This window comes from Diaphorina citri, unplaced genomic scaffold (assembly GCF_000475195.1).
Source record: "Diaphorina citri unplaced genomic scaffold, Diaci psyllid genome assembly version 1.1 scaffold3540, whole genome shotgun sequence".
Classification (NCBI taxonomy): Eukaryota; Metazoa; Arthropoda; class Insecta; order Hemiptera; family Psyllidae; genus Diaphorina; species Diaphorina citri.
Window position 1 is genome coordinate 1 of NW_007380940.1, and position 17,972 is coordinate 17,972.

Below are 17,972 nucleotides of genomic sequence, written 5' to 3' on the forward strand. Positions count from 1 at the left end.
CTAATGATACAGTTCATTATAAAATTAATAAGGACAATATTAATGATTATACATTTATTTTAAATAAAATATATGAAAAAGATAAAAAAATAGATTCTGTTTTTTATTTATGGCCATTAGAAGACAAGAATTGTATATATAATATTATGCCAATAATATATTTTTTACAAGCAGTAAAAAAATCTAAATTATATTTACGTAAATTGATTATATCAGGAATAAGTATTAATAAAAAAAATGAAGAAGATTTATATTATTGTTATTTTAATTCTTGGGTTGCTTTTGAGCGTTCATTGCATATAATAATGCCAGAAACACAAATATCTATAGTATTTGCAGAAAAAATAACTAATTTTAATATAAAAAATTGGATAAATATTCTTTTTAAAGAATTACAAGAACCAAAATTATTTAGCATAATGTATTATGGAAATGATTTGATTCGTTACCAATTAAATATAAAATCAATCATTTTAAAAGATTTTAAAAATAGTTATATTAAACAAGGAGGGACTTATCTTATTACAGGAGGAACCGGAAGACTTGGAATGTTATTTTCTGATTACTTAATCAATAAATATTCTACTAATTTAATATTAAGTGGTCGTTCTAAATTAAATTCTATAATTTATAAAAAATTAAAAAAATTTAATAACAAAGCTATATATATACAAGTTGATGTATCTGATAAATTAAAAATGATATCCGAAATAAATTCAATAATAAATAATATCGGTCCTATTGATGGTGTTCTTCATATTGCTGGAATTAGTGGATTAACCTCTAATATATTAGAAGCAAATTATAAAAATTTCTATAGTGTTTTAAGTTCTAAAATTTCTGGAACAATAGCATTAAATTATGCTCTAGAAAATACAATTTTAAAATTACAAAAAAATAAATTAGATTTTGTTTGTTATTTTTCTTCTTCTTCTGCAATTCTTGGTGATTTTGGTTCATGTGATTATGCAATGGGAAATCGTTTTCAAACAGTATATGCAAAATATTTAAATAATAAAAATATTTATAAAAAATATACCAATAAATTAATTACAATTAATTGGCCATTATGGAACAATAGTAAATTTAAAATTGGTAATAATGAACAAACAGATTTTTATTTTAAATCTAGTAAACAAAAAGTTTTACATGAAAATGATGGTTTAAAGTTATTTGAACAATTATTAATACAAGATAAGATACAATATTTAGTATTATCTGGTGAATTAGAAAAATTAAATCAAATAATAAATAATATTGCACCTAAAGTATCTGAAAATAAAAAAATAAATAATTTTAATATTGAAAAATTTATTGAAAATGATATAAAAAATCATATTTGTAACATTCTTAATACTAAAAAGAGCGAAATTTATAAAAATAAAAATTTAGCAGATTATGGTTTTGATTCTATCAGTTTAGCTGAATTTTCTCGTATTTTAAGTAAATTTTATTCGCTTGATATTATGCCTTCAATATTTTTTAGTTACTCAACATTAGAGCGATTAATCACATATTTCATTAAAAATCATAATAATACTATGATTAAATTTTATAGAAATAAATATCCTTTAAAAACAGAATCTAAAAATATATCAATTTTATATGATAATAAAATTAATGAAAATTATGAAAATGTTTCAAAAAAATCTAATTTTATATTAAATAAAAATACAGATATAAATTCAGAAGAATTAATTGCTATAATTGGTATGAGCGGGCGTTTTCCAGCGGCACGTAATATAAATGAATTTTGGAAAATATTAATTAATAATAAAGATGTTATTTCAGAAATACCAGAAAAAATTTTTGATTGGAAACTATACTATGAAAATCCAATAAAATCATCTAATAAAATTAATAGTAAATGGTACGGATCTATTCCAGGTATAGATGAATTTGATCCATTATTTTTTGAAATATCTCCTTTAGAAGCAGAAAGAATGGACCCAAGACAACGCCATTTACTACAAGAATCCTGGTTAGCATTAGAGGATGCTGGTTATGGTCCAAATCAAATAGCAAATCAAAAAATTGGTATGTTTGTTGGTGTAGAAGAAGGCAGTAATTATCAAGATCGTCTCGATCAAGTTAATTTAACTTCAACTCATAACGCTATTTTATCAGCACGTTTAGCATATTTTATGGATCTTAAGGGTCCTGTAATGGCAATTAATACTGCTTGTTCATCATCTTTAGTTGCTACACATATAGCTTGTCAAAGTTTACGTCAACACGAATGTGATACAGCTATTTCAGCTGGAGTTAATTTAATGATATCTCCAGAAGCATATATCGCTATGACAAGTGCTGGAATGTTGTCTCCTGATGGAAAATGTTATGTTTTTGATGAACGTGCAAATGGTTTAGTACCTAGTGAAGCGGTAGTTGCAGTGGTATTAAAACGTTTATCTCGAGCGCTTTCTGATGGAGATCCAATACATGCTATAATACGAGGAAGCGGTATTAATTATGATGGAAAAACTAATGGAATTACTGCTCCAAATGGTATTTCGCAAACTGAATTAATAAAATCTGTATATAAAAAATCAAATCTTAATCCAGAAGATATTAATTATATAATAACACATGGAACCGGTACAAAATTAGGAGATCCAGTTGAAATTAATGCTTTACATGACGTATTTAAAAATAAAACATATAATCAAAAATTTTGCGCAATAACTTCAAATAAAAGTAATATTGGACACACTTTCGCTGCATCTGGTTTAGTAAGTTTAATTAATTTAGTTCAATCAATAAAATATAAAATAATTCCCGCATCATTACATTGCGAAAAAGAAAATAATTATATTATATTGAAAAATAGTCCATTTTATATCAATAAATCTAATAAAAAATGGAATACTGTAAATGAGAAATTAAGAATTGGAGCGGTAAGTGCTTTTGGTATGAGCGGAACTAATGCTCATATTGTATTACAAGAATATATATCTACTAATTTTAAAAATATTAAAAATAATACTTTTATTTCTTCAAACCCATATCATATGGTAGTTCTTTCTGCTAAAACAAAAATTTCTTTAAAAGAAAAAATGAAACAAATATTGTTATTTTTAAGAAAAAATAATACAGTTTGTATAGAAAATTTTGTTTATACTCTAATGCAAGGAAGACATCATTTTCAATATCGTTGTGCAATTATAATTTCTAGTATTGAAGAAGTTGTAAAAATAATAAATGATACATTAAATTCCAAAGAAAAAATTTTACATACTAATTATTTAAAAGGAATAGTAAGTCATAAATTTACTAGTAATAAAATAATAGATTCATATATAAATAAATTATTTTATTACTAGTAAATTTATGACTTACTATTCCTTTTAAATAATTAGTATGTAAAATTTTTTCTTTGGAATTTAATGTATCATTTATTATTTTTACAACTTCTTCAATACTAGAAATTATAATTGCACAACGATATTGAAAATGATGTCTTCCTTGCATTAGAGTATAAACAAAATTTTCTATACAAACTGTATTATTTTTTCTTAAAAATAACAATATTTGTTTCATTTTTTCTTTTAAAGAAATTTTTGTTTTAGCAGAAAGAACTACCATATGATATGGGTTTGAAGAAATAAAAGTATTATTTTTAATATTTTTAAAATTAGTAGATATATATTCTTGTAATACAATATGAGCATTAGTTCCGCTCATACCAAAAGCACTTACCGCTCCAATTCTTAATTTCTCATTTACAGTATTCCATTTTTTATTAGATTTATTGATATAAAATGGACTATTTTTCAATATAATATAATTATTTTCTTTTTCGCAATGTAATGATGCGGGAATTATTTTATATTTTATTGATTGAACTAAATTAATTAAACTTACTAAACCAGATGCAGCGAAAGTGTGTCCAATATTACTTTTATTTGAAGTTATTGCGCAAAATTTTTGATTATATGTTTTATTTTTAAATACGTCATGTAAAGCATTAATTTCAACTGGATCTCCTAATTTTGTACCGGTTCCATGTGTTATTATATAATTAATATCTTCTGGATTAAGATTTGATTTTTTATATACAGATTTTATTAATTCAGTTTGCGAAATACCATTTGGAGCAGTAATTCCATTAGTTTTTCCATCATAATTAATACCGCTTCCTCGTATTATAGCATGTATTGGATCTCCATCAGAAAGCGCTCGAGATAAACGTTTTAATACCACTGCAACTACCGCTTCACTAGGTACTAAACCATTTGCACGTTCATCAAAAACATAACATTTTCCATCAGGAGACAACATTCCAGCACTTGTCATAGCGATATATGCTTCTGGAGATATCATTAAATTAACTCCAGCTGAAATAGCTGTATCACATTCGTGTTGACGTAAACTTTGACAAGCTATATGTGTAGCAACTAAAGATGATGAACAAGCAGTATTAATTGCCATTACAGGACCCTTAAGATCCATAAAATATGCTAAACGTGCTGATAAAATAGCGTTATGAGTTGAAGTTAAATTAACTTGATCGAGACGATCTTGATAATTACTGCCTTCTTCTACACCAACAAACATACCAATTTTTTGATTTGCTATTTGATTTGGACCATAACCAGCATCCTCTAATGCTAACCAGGATTCTTGTAGTAAATGGCGTTGTCTTGGGTCCATTCTTTCTGCTTCTAAAGGAGATATTTCAAAAAATAATGGATCAAATTCATCTATACCTGGAATAGATCCGTACCATTTACTATTAATTTTATTAGATGATTTTATTGGATTTTCATAGTATAGTTTCCAATCAAAAATTTTTTCTGGTATTTCTGAAATAACATCTTTATTATTAATTAATATTTTCCAAAATTCATTTATATTACGTGCCGCTGGAAAACGCCCGCTCATACCAATTATAGCAATTAATTCTTCTGAATTTATATCTGTATTTTTATTTAATATAAAATTAGATTTTTTTGAAACATTTTCATAATTTTCATTAATTTTATTATCATATAAAATTGATATATTTTTAGATTCTGTTTTTAAAGGATATTTATTTCTATAAAATTTAATCATAGTATTATTATGATTTTTAATGAAATATGTGATTAATCGCTCTAATGTTGAGTAACTAAAAAATATTGAAGGCATAATATCAAGCGAATAAAATTTACTTAAAATACGAGAAAATTCAGCTAAACTGATAGAATCAAAACCATAATCTGCTAAATTTTTATTTTTATAAATTTCGCTCTTTTTAGTATTAAGAATGTTACAAATATGATTTTTTATATCATTTTCAATAAATTTTTCAATATTAAAATTATTTATTTTTTTATTTTCAGATACTTTAGGTGCAATATTATTTATTATTTGATTTAATTTTTCTAATTCACCAGATAATACTAAATATTGTATCTTATCTTGTATTAATAATTGTTCAAATAACTTTAAACCATCATTTTCATGTAAAACTTTTTGTTTACTAGATTTAAAATAAAAATCTGTTTGTTCATTATTACCAATTTTAAATTTACTATTGTTCCATAATGGCCAATTAATTGTAATTAATTTATTGGTATATTTTTTATAAATATTTTTATTATTTAAATATTTTGCATATACTGTTTGAAAACGATTTCCCATTGCATAATCACATGAACCAAAATCACCAAGAATTGCAGAAGAAGAAGAAAAATAACAAACAAAATCTAATTTATTTTTTTGTAATTTTAAAATTGTATTTTCTAGAGCATAATTTAATGCTATTGTTCCAGAAATTTTAGAACTTAAAACACTATAGAAATTTTTATAATTTGCTTCTAATATATTAGAGGTTAATCCACTAATTCCAGCAATATGAAGAACACCATCAATAGGACCGATATTATTTATTATTGAATTTATTTCGGATATCATTTTTAATTTATCAGATACATCAACTTGTATATATATAGCTTTGTTATTAAATTTTTTTAATTTTTTATAAATTATAGAATTTAATTTAGAACGACCACTTAATATTAAATTAGTAGAATATTTATTGATTAAGTAATCAGAAAATAACATTCCAAGTCTTCCGGTTCCTCCTGTAATAAGATAAGTCCCTCCTTGTTTAATATAACTATTTTTAAAATCTTTTAAAATGATTGATTTTATATTTAATTGGTAACGAATCAAATCATTTCCATAATACATTATGCTAAATAATTTTGGTTCTTGTAATTCTTTAAAAAGAATATTTATCCAATTTTTTATATTAAAATTAGTTATTTTTTCTGCAAATACTATAGATATTTGTGTTTCTGGCATTATTATATGCAATGAACGCTCAAAAGCAACCCAAGAATTAAAATAACAATAATATAAATCTTCTTCATTTTTTTTATTAATACTTATTCCTGATATAATCAATTTACGTAAATATAATTTAGATTTTTTTACTGCTTGTAAAAAATATATTATTGGCATAATATTATATATACAATTCTTGTCTTCTAATGGCCATAAATAAAAAACAGAATCTATTTTTTTATCTTTTTCATATATTTTATTTAAAATAAATGTATAATCATTAATATTGTCCTTATTAATTTTATAATGAACTGTATCATTAGGAGATATTTTTATATTATCACTTTGCTCAATAAAAATTATATCCGTATAACTACTAATACTTTCTACAATTTTATTTTGAAAATCTTTATTGGAAGAAAAACAAAGTAAATTATTTTTTTTAACTTTAGAAATAGGTAAAGAAATTAATGGAGATTTAACCCATACTTCTTCAAAAGTAAAAATTGATTTTTTATTATATATTTTTTTTTCTTTATTGATTATTGAAATATTATTATATTTATTTACTAATTTTGGTTGTATTGATACCCAATATCTTTGACGATCAAATGGATAAGTTGGTAAACTAATACGATTTGGTTTTAAAATATTATATAATTTATCCCAACTAAATTCATAACCATTAATCCAAGATAATATTAATTTATCATATTTATTTTTTTTAATCCAAGAATCAATAAGAATGGATATATTTTTAGTTTTATTTATTTTTTCTAAATTTTTATTTTCATTATTTTTAGAAAAATTAGTATATATTCCATTAGTTATTTTTTTATTTAAATAATCTTGTAATTTTTTAATTAAATCTTCATATGAATTTACATAAATCGCTAATCTATACTTCATTGCCTCACGTCCAACTTGTAAAGTATAAGCCAAATCACATAAAGAAAAATTATTTTTTTCTTTTATTATAAATTCTAATAAAAGTATAACATATTCTTTTAAAGATTTTTTAGTTTTTGCTGAAAGCATTATAATGCGTACTAATACAGTATTTTCTTTTATGTATTTAGTTTTAATATTTTTTCTATATTCTTCAATTATAACGTGAACATTAGAACCACCAACCCCAAAACTACTAACTCCAGCACGACGTGGAATATTATTATCTAATTGAATCCAATCACATGTTTTGTTAACTAAATAAAACGGAGTATTATCTAATTTTAAATAAGAATTTGGTATTTTTAAATGAGGATTTCCTGGTATTTTTTTATATTTTAACATTAATAAAACTTTAATAACTCCAATAACACCAGATGCAGCTTCTAAATGCCCGATATTAGCTTTAACAGATCCTAACCCACAATATGGTTTTAATAGTGGAGTTTTATAATATTCATGAAGTTCACTAAATGCAGATTTAAGTCCATTAACTTCAATTGGATCACCTAATTTTGTACCGGTTCCATGTGCTTCAATATAATTAATAGTGTAAGGATTAATATTAGCTCTACGATAAACATCTATTAACAATTGTTTTTGTGCCAACATATTTGGAGAAGTTGGAGAAGAGGAATGCCCACCATGATTTTCAAAATTTCCACGAAAAATACCATAAATATGATCATTATCAATAATTGCATTTTTTAATGGTTTTAATAAAATAACTCCCACTCCCTCGCTACGTACATAACCATTTGCTCTTTGATCAAATGTCATACAACGGCCGTTTTCACTTAATAATCCAGCTTTACTTGATGCGATCGTAATATTTGGACTGGCTAATATATTTACCCCTCCTGCTAATGCTAAATCACAATTTTTTAAATGTAAACTTTCTATAGCACGATTAATTGCAATTAATGAACTTGAACATGCAGTATCTATAACCTCACTAGGTCCATGAAAATTAAATAAGTAAGAAACCCGGTTAGCAATCATAAAAGGAAATGGTTCTGCTAATGATTTAACTAATCCTTTATGTCTTGCCTCATTAAGAATATCTTTGTAATCAGCGGTAGAAACTCCAGCAAAAATAGCAGTTTTACTTCCGGAAAGCTTGCTTGGTGGATAACCAGCATCTTCTAAAGCTGCCCATGTTGTTTCTATAAAAAGTCGAAGTTGAGGATCCATGACTTCAGCTTCAGCAGGTGAAATTCCAAAAAAATTAGCATCAAAACAATCTGCATCATATAAAAATCCCCCCCATTTTACTTTTGTTTTACCTGATTCTAAATGAGGATCTCCATAAATGGCTTTCCAATCCCATCTACTTGTAGGAACCTCAGTAATTGCATCCTCATTATTTTCTAATTTCCTCCAAAAATCATTAATATTTTTAGATCCAGGAAATTTTCCCCCAATTCCAATAATTGCAATAGTATTTGTATCGATATCTTCTAATTTAAATAAAAAAATAACTAATGGAATATATACTAATTTTTCTAAAAATAATGAAAATAAAAATTTAGAAAAAATAAATAAAACTAAAAATATATCCATTCTTATTGATTCTTGGATTAAAAAAAATAAATATGATAAATTAATATTATCTTGGATTAATGGTTATGAATTTAGTTGGGATAAATTATATAATATTTTAAAACCAAATCGTATTAGTTTACCAACTTATCCATTTGATCGTCAAAGATATTGGGTATCAATACAACCAAAATTAGTAAATAAATATAATAATATTTCAATAATCAATAAAGAAAAAAAAATATATAATAAAAAATCAATTTTTACTTTTGAAGAAGTATGGGTTAAATCTCCATTAATTTCTTTACCTATTTCTAAAGTTAAAAAAAATAATTTACTTTGTTTTTCTTCCAATAAAGATTTTCAAAATAAAATTGTAGAAAGTATTAGTAGTTATACGGATATAATTTTTATTGAGCAAAGTGATAATATAAAAATATCTCCTAATGATACAGTTCATTATAAAATTAATAAGGACAATATTAATGATTATACATTTATTTTAAATAAAATATATGAAAAAGATAAAAAAATAGATTCTGTTTTTTATTTATGGCCATTAGAAGACAAGAATTGTATATATAATATTATGCCAATAATATATTTTTTACAAGCAGTAAAAAAATCTAAATTATATTTACGTAAATTGATTATATCAGGAATAAGTATTAATAAAAAAAATGAAGAAGATTTATATTATTGTTATTTTAATTCTTGGGTTGCTTTTGAGCGTTCATTGCATATAATAATGCCAGAAACACAAATATCTATAGTATTTGCAGAAAAAATAACTAATTTTAATATAAAAAATTGGATAAATATTCTTTTTAAAGAATTACAAGAACCAAAATTATTTAGCATAATGTATTATGGAAATGATTTGATTCGTTACCAATTAAATATAAAATCAATCATTTTAAAAGATTTTAAAAATAGTTATATTAAACAAGGAGGGACTTATCTTATTACAGGAGGAACCGGAAGACTTGGAATGTTATTTTCTGATTACTTAATCAATAAATATTCTACTAATTTAATATTAAGTGGTCGTTCTAAATTAAATTCTATAATTTATAAAAAATTAAAAAAATTTAATAACAAAGCTATATATATACAAGTTGATGTATCTGATAAATTAAAAATGATATCCGAAATAAATTCAATAATAAATAATATCGGTCCTATTGATGGTGTTCTTCATATTGCTGGAATTAGTGGATTAACCTCTAATATATTAGAAGCAAATTATAAAAATTTCTATAGTGTTTTAAGTTCTAAAATTTCTGGAACAATAGCATTAAATTATGCTCTAGAAAATACAATTTTAAAATTACAAAAAAATAAATTAGATTTTGTTTGTTATTTTTCTTCTTCTTCTGCAATTCTTGGTGATTTTGGTTCATGTGATTATGCAATGGGAAATCGTTTTCAAACAGTATATGCAAAATATTTAAATAATAAAAATATTTATAAAAAATATACCAATAAATTAATTACAATTAATTGGCCATTATGGAACAATAGTAAATTTAAAATTGGTAATAATGAACAAACAGATTTTTATTTTAAATCTAGTAAACAAAAAGTTTTACATGAAAATGATGGTTTAAAGTTATTTGAACAATTATTAATACAAGATAAGATACAATATTTAGTATTATCTGGTGAATTAGAAAAATTAAATCAAATAATAAATAATATTGCACCTAAAGTATCTGAAAATAAAAAAATAAATAATTTTAATATTGAAAAATTTATTGAAAATGATATAAAAAATCATATTTGTAACATTCTTAATACTAAAAAGAGCGAAATTTATAAAAATAAAAATTTAGCAGATTATGGTTTTGATTCTATCAGTTTAGCTGAATTTTCTCGTATTTTAAGTAAATTTTATTCGCTTGATATTATGCCTTCAATATTTTTTAGTTACTCAACATTAGAGCGATTAATCACATATTTCATTAAAAATCATAATAATACTATGATTAAATTTTATAGAAATAAATATCCTTTAAAAACAGAATCTAAAAATATATCAATTTTATATGATAATAAAATTAATGAAAATTATGAAAATGTTTCAAAAAAATCTAATTTTATATTAAATAAAAATACAGATATAAATTCAGAAGAATTAATTGCTATAATTGGTATGAGCGGGCGTTTTCCAGCGGCACGTAATATAAATGAATTTTGGAAAATATTAATTAATAATAAAGATGTTATTTCAGAAATACCAGAAAAAATTTTTGATTGGAAACTATACTATGAAAATCCAATAAAATCATCTAATAAAATTAATAGTAAATGGTACGGATCTATTCCAGGTATAGATGAATTTGATCCATTATTTTTTGAAATATCTCCTTTAGAAGCAGAAAGAATGGACCCAAGACAACGCCATTTACTACAAGAATCCTGGTTAGCATTAGAGGATGCTGGTTATGGTCCAAATCAAATAGCAAATCAAAAAATTGGTATGTTTGTTGGTGTAGAAGAAGGCAGTAATTATCAAGATCGTCTCGATCAAGTTAATTTAACTTCAACTCATAACGCTATTTTATCAGCACGTTTAGCATATTTTATGGATCTTAAGGGTCCTGTAATGGCAATTAATACTGCTTGTTCATCATCTTTAGTTGCTACACATATAGCTTGTCAAAGTTTACGTCAACACGAATGTGATACAGCTATTTCAGCTGGAGTTAATTTAATGATATCTCCAGAAGCATATATCGCTATGACAAGTGCTGGAATGTTGTCTCCTGATGGAAAATGTTATGTTTTTGATGAACGTGCAAATGGTTTAGTACCTAGTGAAGCGGTAGTTGCAGTGGTATTAAAACGTTTATCTCGAGCGCTTTCTGATGGAGATCCAATACATGCTATAATACGAGGAAGCGGTATTAATTATGATGGAAAAACTAATGGAATTACTGCTCCAAATGGTATTTCGCAAACTGAATTAATAAAATCTGTATATAAAAAATCAAATCTTAATCCAGAAGATATTAATTATATAATAACACATGGAACCGGTACAAAATTAGGAGATCCAGTTGAAATTAATGCTTTACATGACGTATTTAAAAATAAAACATATAATCAAAAATTTTGCGCAATAACTTCAAATAAAAGTAATATTGGACACACTTTCGCTGCATCTGGTTTAGTAAGTTTAATTAATTTAGTTCAATCAATAAAATATAAAATAATTCCCGCATCATTACATTGCGAAAAAGAAAATAATTATATTATATTGAAAAATAGTCCATTTTATATCAATAAATCTAATAAAAAATGGAATACTGTAAATGAGAAATTAAGAATTGGAGCGGTAAGTGCTTTTGGTATGAGCGGAACTAATGCTCATATTGTATTACAAGAATATATATCTACTAATTTTAAAAATATTAAAAATAATACTTTTATTTCTTCAAACCCATATCATATGGTAGTTCTTTCTGCTAAAACAAAAATTTCTTTAAAAGAAAAAATGAAACAAATATTGTTATTTTTAAGAAAAAATAATACAGTTTGTATAGAAAATTTTGTTTATACTCTAATGCAAGGAAGACATCATTTTCAATATCGTTGTGCAATTATAATTTCTAGTATTGAAGAAGTTGTAAAAATAATAAATGATACATTAAATTCCAAAGAAAAAATTTTACATACTAATTATTTAAAAGGAATAGTAAGTCATAAATTTACTAGTAATAAAATAATAGATTCATATATAAATAAATTATTTTATTACTAGTAAATTTATGACTTACTATTCCTTTTAAATAATTAGTATGTAAAATTTTTTCTTTGGAATTTAATGTATCATTTATTATTTTTACAACTTCTTCAATACTAGAAATTATAATTGCACAACGATATTGAAAATGATGTCTTCCTTGCATTAGAGTATAAACAAAATTTTCTATACAAACTGTATTATTTTTTCTTAAAAATAACAATATTTGTTTCATTTTTTCTTTTAAAGAAATTTTTGTTTTAGCAGAAAGAACTACCATATGATATGGGTTTGAAGAAATAAAAGTATTATTTTTAATATTTTTAAAATTAGTAGATATATATTCTTGTAATACAATATGAGCATTAGTTCCGCTCATACCAAAAGCACTTACCGCTCCAATTCTTAATTTCTCATTTACAGTATTCCATTTTTTATTAGATTTATTGATATAAAATGGACTATTTTTCAATATAATATAATTATTTTCTTTTTCGCAATGTAATGATGCGGGAATTATTTTATATTTTATTGATTGAACTAAATTAATTAAACTTACTAAACCAGATGCAGCGAAAGTGTGTCCAATATTACTTTTATTTGAAGTTATTGCGCAAAATTTTTGATTATATGTTTTATTTTTAAATACGTCATGTAAAGCATTAATTTCAACTGGATCTCCTAATTTTGTACCGGTTCCATGTGTTATTATATAATTAATATCTTCTGGATTAAGATTTGATTTTTTATATACAGATTTTATTAATTCAGTTTGCGAAATACCATTTGGAGCAGTAATTCCATTAGTTTTTCCATCATAATTAATACCGCTTCCTCGTATTATAGCATGTATTGGATCTCCATCAGAAAGCGCTCGAGATAAACGTTTTAATACCACTGCAACTACCGCTTCACTAGGTACTAAACCATTTGCACGTTCATCAAAAACATAACATTTTCCATCAGGAGACAACATTCCAGCACTTGTCATAGCGATATATGCTTCTGGAGATATCATTAAATTAACTCCAGCTGAAATAGCTGTATCACATTCGTGTTGACGTAAACTTTGACAAGCTATATGTGTAGCAACTAAAGATGATGAACAAGCAGTATTAATTGCCATTACAGGACCCTTAAGATCCATAAAATATGCTAAACGTGCTGATAAAATAGCGTTATGAGTTGAAGTTAAATTAACTTGATCGAGACGATCTTGATAATTACTGCCTTCTTCTACACCAACAAACATACCAATTTTTTGATTTGCTATTTGATTTGGACCATAACCAGCATCCTCTAATGCTAACCAGGATTCTTGTAGTAAATGGCGTTGTCTTGGGTCCATTCTTTCTGCTTCTAAAGGAGATATTTCAAAAAATAATGGATCAAATTCATCTATACCTGGAATAGATCCGTACCATTTACTATTAATTTTATTAGATGATTTTATTGGATTTTCATAGTATAGTTTCCAATCAAAAATTTTTTCTGGTATTTCTGAAATAACATCTTTATTATTAATTAATATTTTCCAAAATTCATTTATATTACGTGCCGCTGGAAAACGCCCGCTCATACCAATTATAGCAATTAATTCTTCTGAATTTATATCTGTATTTTTATTTAATATAAAATTAGATTTTTTTGAAACATTTTCATAATTTTCATTAATTTTATTATCATATAAAATTGATATATTTTTAGATTCTGTTTTTAAAGGATATTTATTTCTATAAAATTTAATCATAGTATTATTATGATTTTTAATGAAATATGTGATTAATCGCTCTAATGTTGAGTAACTAAAAAATATTGAAGGCATAATATCAAGCGAATAAAATTTACTTAAAATACGAGAAAATTCAGCTAAACTGATAGAATCAAAACCATAATCTGCTAAATTTTTATTTTTATAAATTTCGCTCTTTTTAGTATTAAGAATGTTACAAATATGATTTTTTATATCATTTTCAATAAATTTTTCAATATTAAAATTATTTATTTTTTTATTTTCAGATACTTTAGGTGCAATATTATTTATTATTTGATTTAATTTTTCTAATTCACCAGATAATACTAAATATTGTATCTTATCTTGTATTAATAATTGTTCAAATAACTTTAAACCATCATTTTCATGTAAAACTTTTTGTTTACTAGATTTAAAATAAAAATCTGTTTGTTCATTATTACCAATTTTAAATTTACTATTGTTCCATAATGGCCAATTAATTGTAATTAATTTATTGGTATATTTTTTATAAATATTTTTATTATTTAAATATTTTGCATATACTGTTTGAAAACGATTTCCCATTGCATAATCACATGAACCAAAATCACCAAGAATTGCAGAAGAAGAAGAAAAATAACAAACAAAATCTAATTTATTTTTTTGTAATTTTAAAATTGTATTTTCTAGAGCATAATTTAATGCTATTGTTCCAGAAATTTTAGAACTTAAAACACTATAGAAATTTTTATAATTTGCTTCTAATATATTAGAGGTTAATCCACTAATTCCAGCAATATGAAGAACACCATCAATAGGACCGATATTATTTATTATTGAATTTATTTCGGATATCATTTTTAATTTATCAGATACATCAACTTGTATATATATAGCTTTGTTATTAAATTTTTTTAATTTTTTATAAATTATAGAATTTAATTTAGAACGACCACTTAATATTAAATTAGTAGAATATTTATTGATTAAGTAATCAGAAAATAACATTCCAAGTCTTCCGGTTCCTCCTGTAATAAGATAAGTCCCTCCTTGTTTAATATAACTATTTTTAAAATCTTTTAAAATGATTGATTTTATATTTAATTGGTAACGAATCAAATCATTTCCATAATACATTATGCTAAATAATTTTGGTTCTTGTAATTCTTTAAAAAGAATATTTATCCAATTTTTTATATTAAAATTAGTTATTTTTTCTGCAAATACTATAGATATTTGTGTTTCTGGCATTATTATATGCAATGAACGCTCAAAAGCAACCCAAGAATTAAAATAACAATAATATAAATCTTCTTCATTTTTTTTATTAATACTTATTCCTGATATAATCAATTTACGTAAATATAATTTAGATTTTTTTACTGCTTGTAAAAAATATATTATTGGCATAATATTATATATACAATTCTTGTCTTCTAATGGCCATAAATAAAAAACAGAATCTATTTTTTTATCTTTTTCATATATTTTATTTAAAATAAATGTATAATCATTAATATTGTCCTTATTAATTTTATAATGAACTGTATCATTAGGAGATATTTTTATATTATCACTTTGCTCAATAAAAATTATATCCGTATAACTACTAATACTTTCTACAATTTTATTTTGAAAATCTTTATTGGAAGAAAAACAAAGTAAATTATTTTTTTTAACTTTAGAAATAGGTAAAGAAATTAATGGAGATTTAACCCATACTTCTTCAAAAGTAAAAATTGATTTTTTATTATATATTTTTTTTTCTTTATTGATTATTGAAATATTATTATATTTATTTACTAATTTTGGTTGTATTGATACCCAATATCTTTGACGATCAAATGGATAAGTTGGTAAACTAATACGATTTGGTTTTAAAATATTATATAATTTATCCCAACTAAATTCATAACCATTAATCCAAGATAATATTAATTTATCATATTTATTTTTTTTAATCCAAGAATCAATAAGAATGGATATATTTTTAGTTTTATTTATTTTTTCTAAACTTACTTGTTAACTCATCATAAATCTGAATTAATAAAAAAACATAAATCAAATTATATAAAACATGAAAATAAATTATTAAATTTAAAGAATTCTTTAGAAGATATCGATACAAATACTATTGCAATTATTGGAATTGGGGGAAAATTTCCTGGATCTAAAAATATTAATGATTTTTGGAGGAAATTAGAAAATAATGAGGATGCAATTACTGAGGTTCCTACAAGTAGATGGGATTGGAAAGCCATTTATGGAGATCCTCATTTAGAATCAGGTAAAACAAAAGTAAAATGGGGGGGATTTTTATATGATGCAGATTGTTTTGATGCTAATTTTTTTGGAATTTCACCTGCTGAAGCTGAAGTCATGGATCCTCAACTTCGACTTTTTATAGAAACAACATGGGCAGCTTTAGAAGATGCTGGTTATCCACCAAGCAAGCTTTCCGGAAGTAAAACTGCTATTTTTGCTGGAGTTTCTACCGCTGATTACAAAGATATTCTTAATGAGGCAAGACATAAAGGATTAGTTAAATCATTAGCAGAACCATTTCCTTTTATGATTGCTAACCGGGTTTCTTACTTATTTAATTTTCATGGACCTAGTGAGGTTATAGATACTGCATGTTCAAGTTCATTAATTGCAATTAATCGTGCTATAGAAAGTTTACATTTAAAAAATTGTGATTTAGCATTAGCAGGAGGGGTAAATATATTAGCCAGTCCAAATATTACGATCGCATCAAGTAAAGCTGGATTATTAAGTGAAAACGGCCGTTGTATGACATTTGATCAAAGAGCAAATGGTTATGTACGTAGCGAGGGAGTGGGAGTTATTTTATTAAAACCATTAAAAAATGCAATTATTGATAATGATCATATTTATGGTATTTTTCGTGGAAATTTTGAAAATCATGGTGGGCATTCCTCTTCTCCAACTTCTCCAAATATGTTGGCACAAAAACAATTGTTAATAGATGTTTATCGTAGAGCTAATATTAATCCTTACACTATTAATTATATTGAAGCACATGGAACCGGTACAAAATTAGGTGATCCAATTGAAGTTAATGGACTTAAATCTGCATTTAGTGAACTTCATGAATATTATAAAACTCCACTATTAAAACCATATTGTGGGTTAGGATCTGTTAAAGCTAATATCGGGCATTTAGAAGCTGCATCTGGTGTTATTGGAGTTATTAAAGTTTTATTAATGTTAAAATATAAAAAAATACCAGGAAATCCTCATTTAAAAATACCAAATTCTTATTTAAAATTAGATAATACTCCGTTTTATTTAGTTAACAAAACATGTGATTGGATTCAATTAGATAATAATATTCCACGTCGTGCTGGAGTTAGTAGTTTTGGGGTTGGTGGTTCTAATGTTCACGTTATAATTGAAGAATATAGAAAAAATATTAAAACTAAATACATAAAAGAAAATACTGTATTAGTACGCATTATAATGCTTTCAGCAAAAACTAAAAAATCTTTAAAAGAATATGTTATACTTTTATTAGAATTTATAATAAAAGAAAAAAATAATTTTTCTTTATGTGATTTGGCTTATACTTTACAAGTTGGACGTGAGGCAATGAAGTATAGATTAGCGATTTATGTAAATTCATATGAAGATTTAATTAAAAAATTACAAGATTATTTAAATAAAAAAATAACTAATGGAATATATACTAATTTTTCTAAAAAT

The 17,972-nt window shown here is 24.0% G+C and overlaps 1 protein-coding gene across 1 annotated transcript; it reads left to right on the plus strand.

Annotated features, from left to right (window-relative positions):
- The first annotated feature begins 10 nt into the window (after positions 1-10).
- Positions 11-3,323, plus strand: LOC113471986 (polyketide synthase PksM-like). Its single transcript, XM_026831514.1, has one exon. It carries the CDS (start codon positions 147-149, stop codon positions 3,321-3,323), a length of 3,177 nt encoding a protein of 1,058 aa, XP_026687315.1. The 5' UTR covers positions 11-146.
- Positions 3,324-17,972: the final 14,649 nt, after the last annotated feature.

Excerpts from the sequence above, each read along its gene's own strand:
- LOC113471986 (XM_026831514.1), top strand. The coding sequence starts at position 147 with ATGCCAATAATATATTTTTTACAAGCAGTAAAAAAATCTAAATTATAT.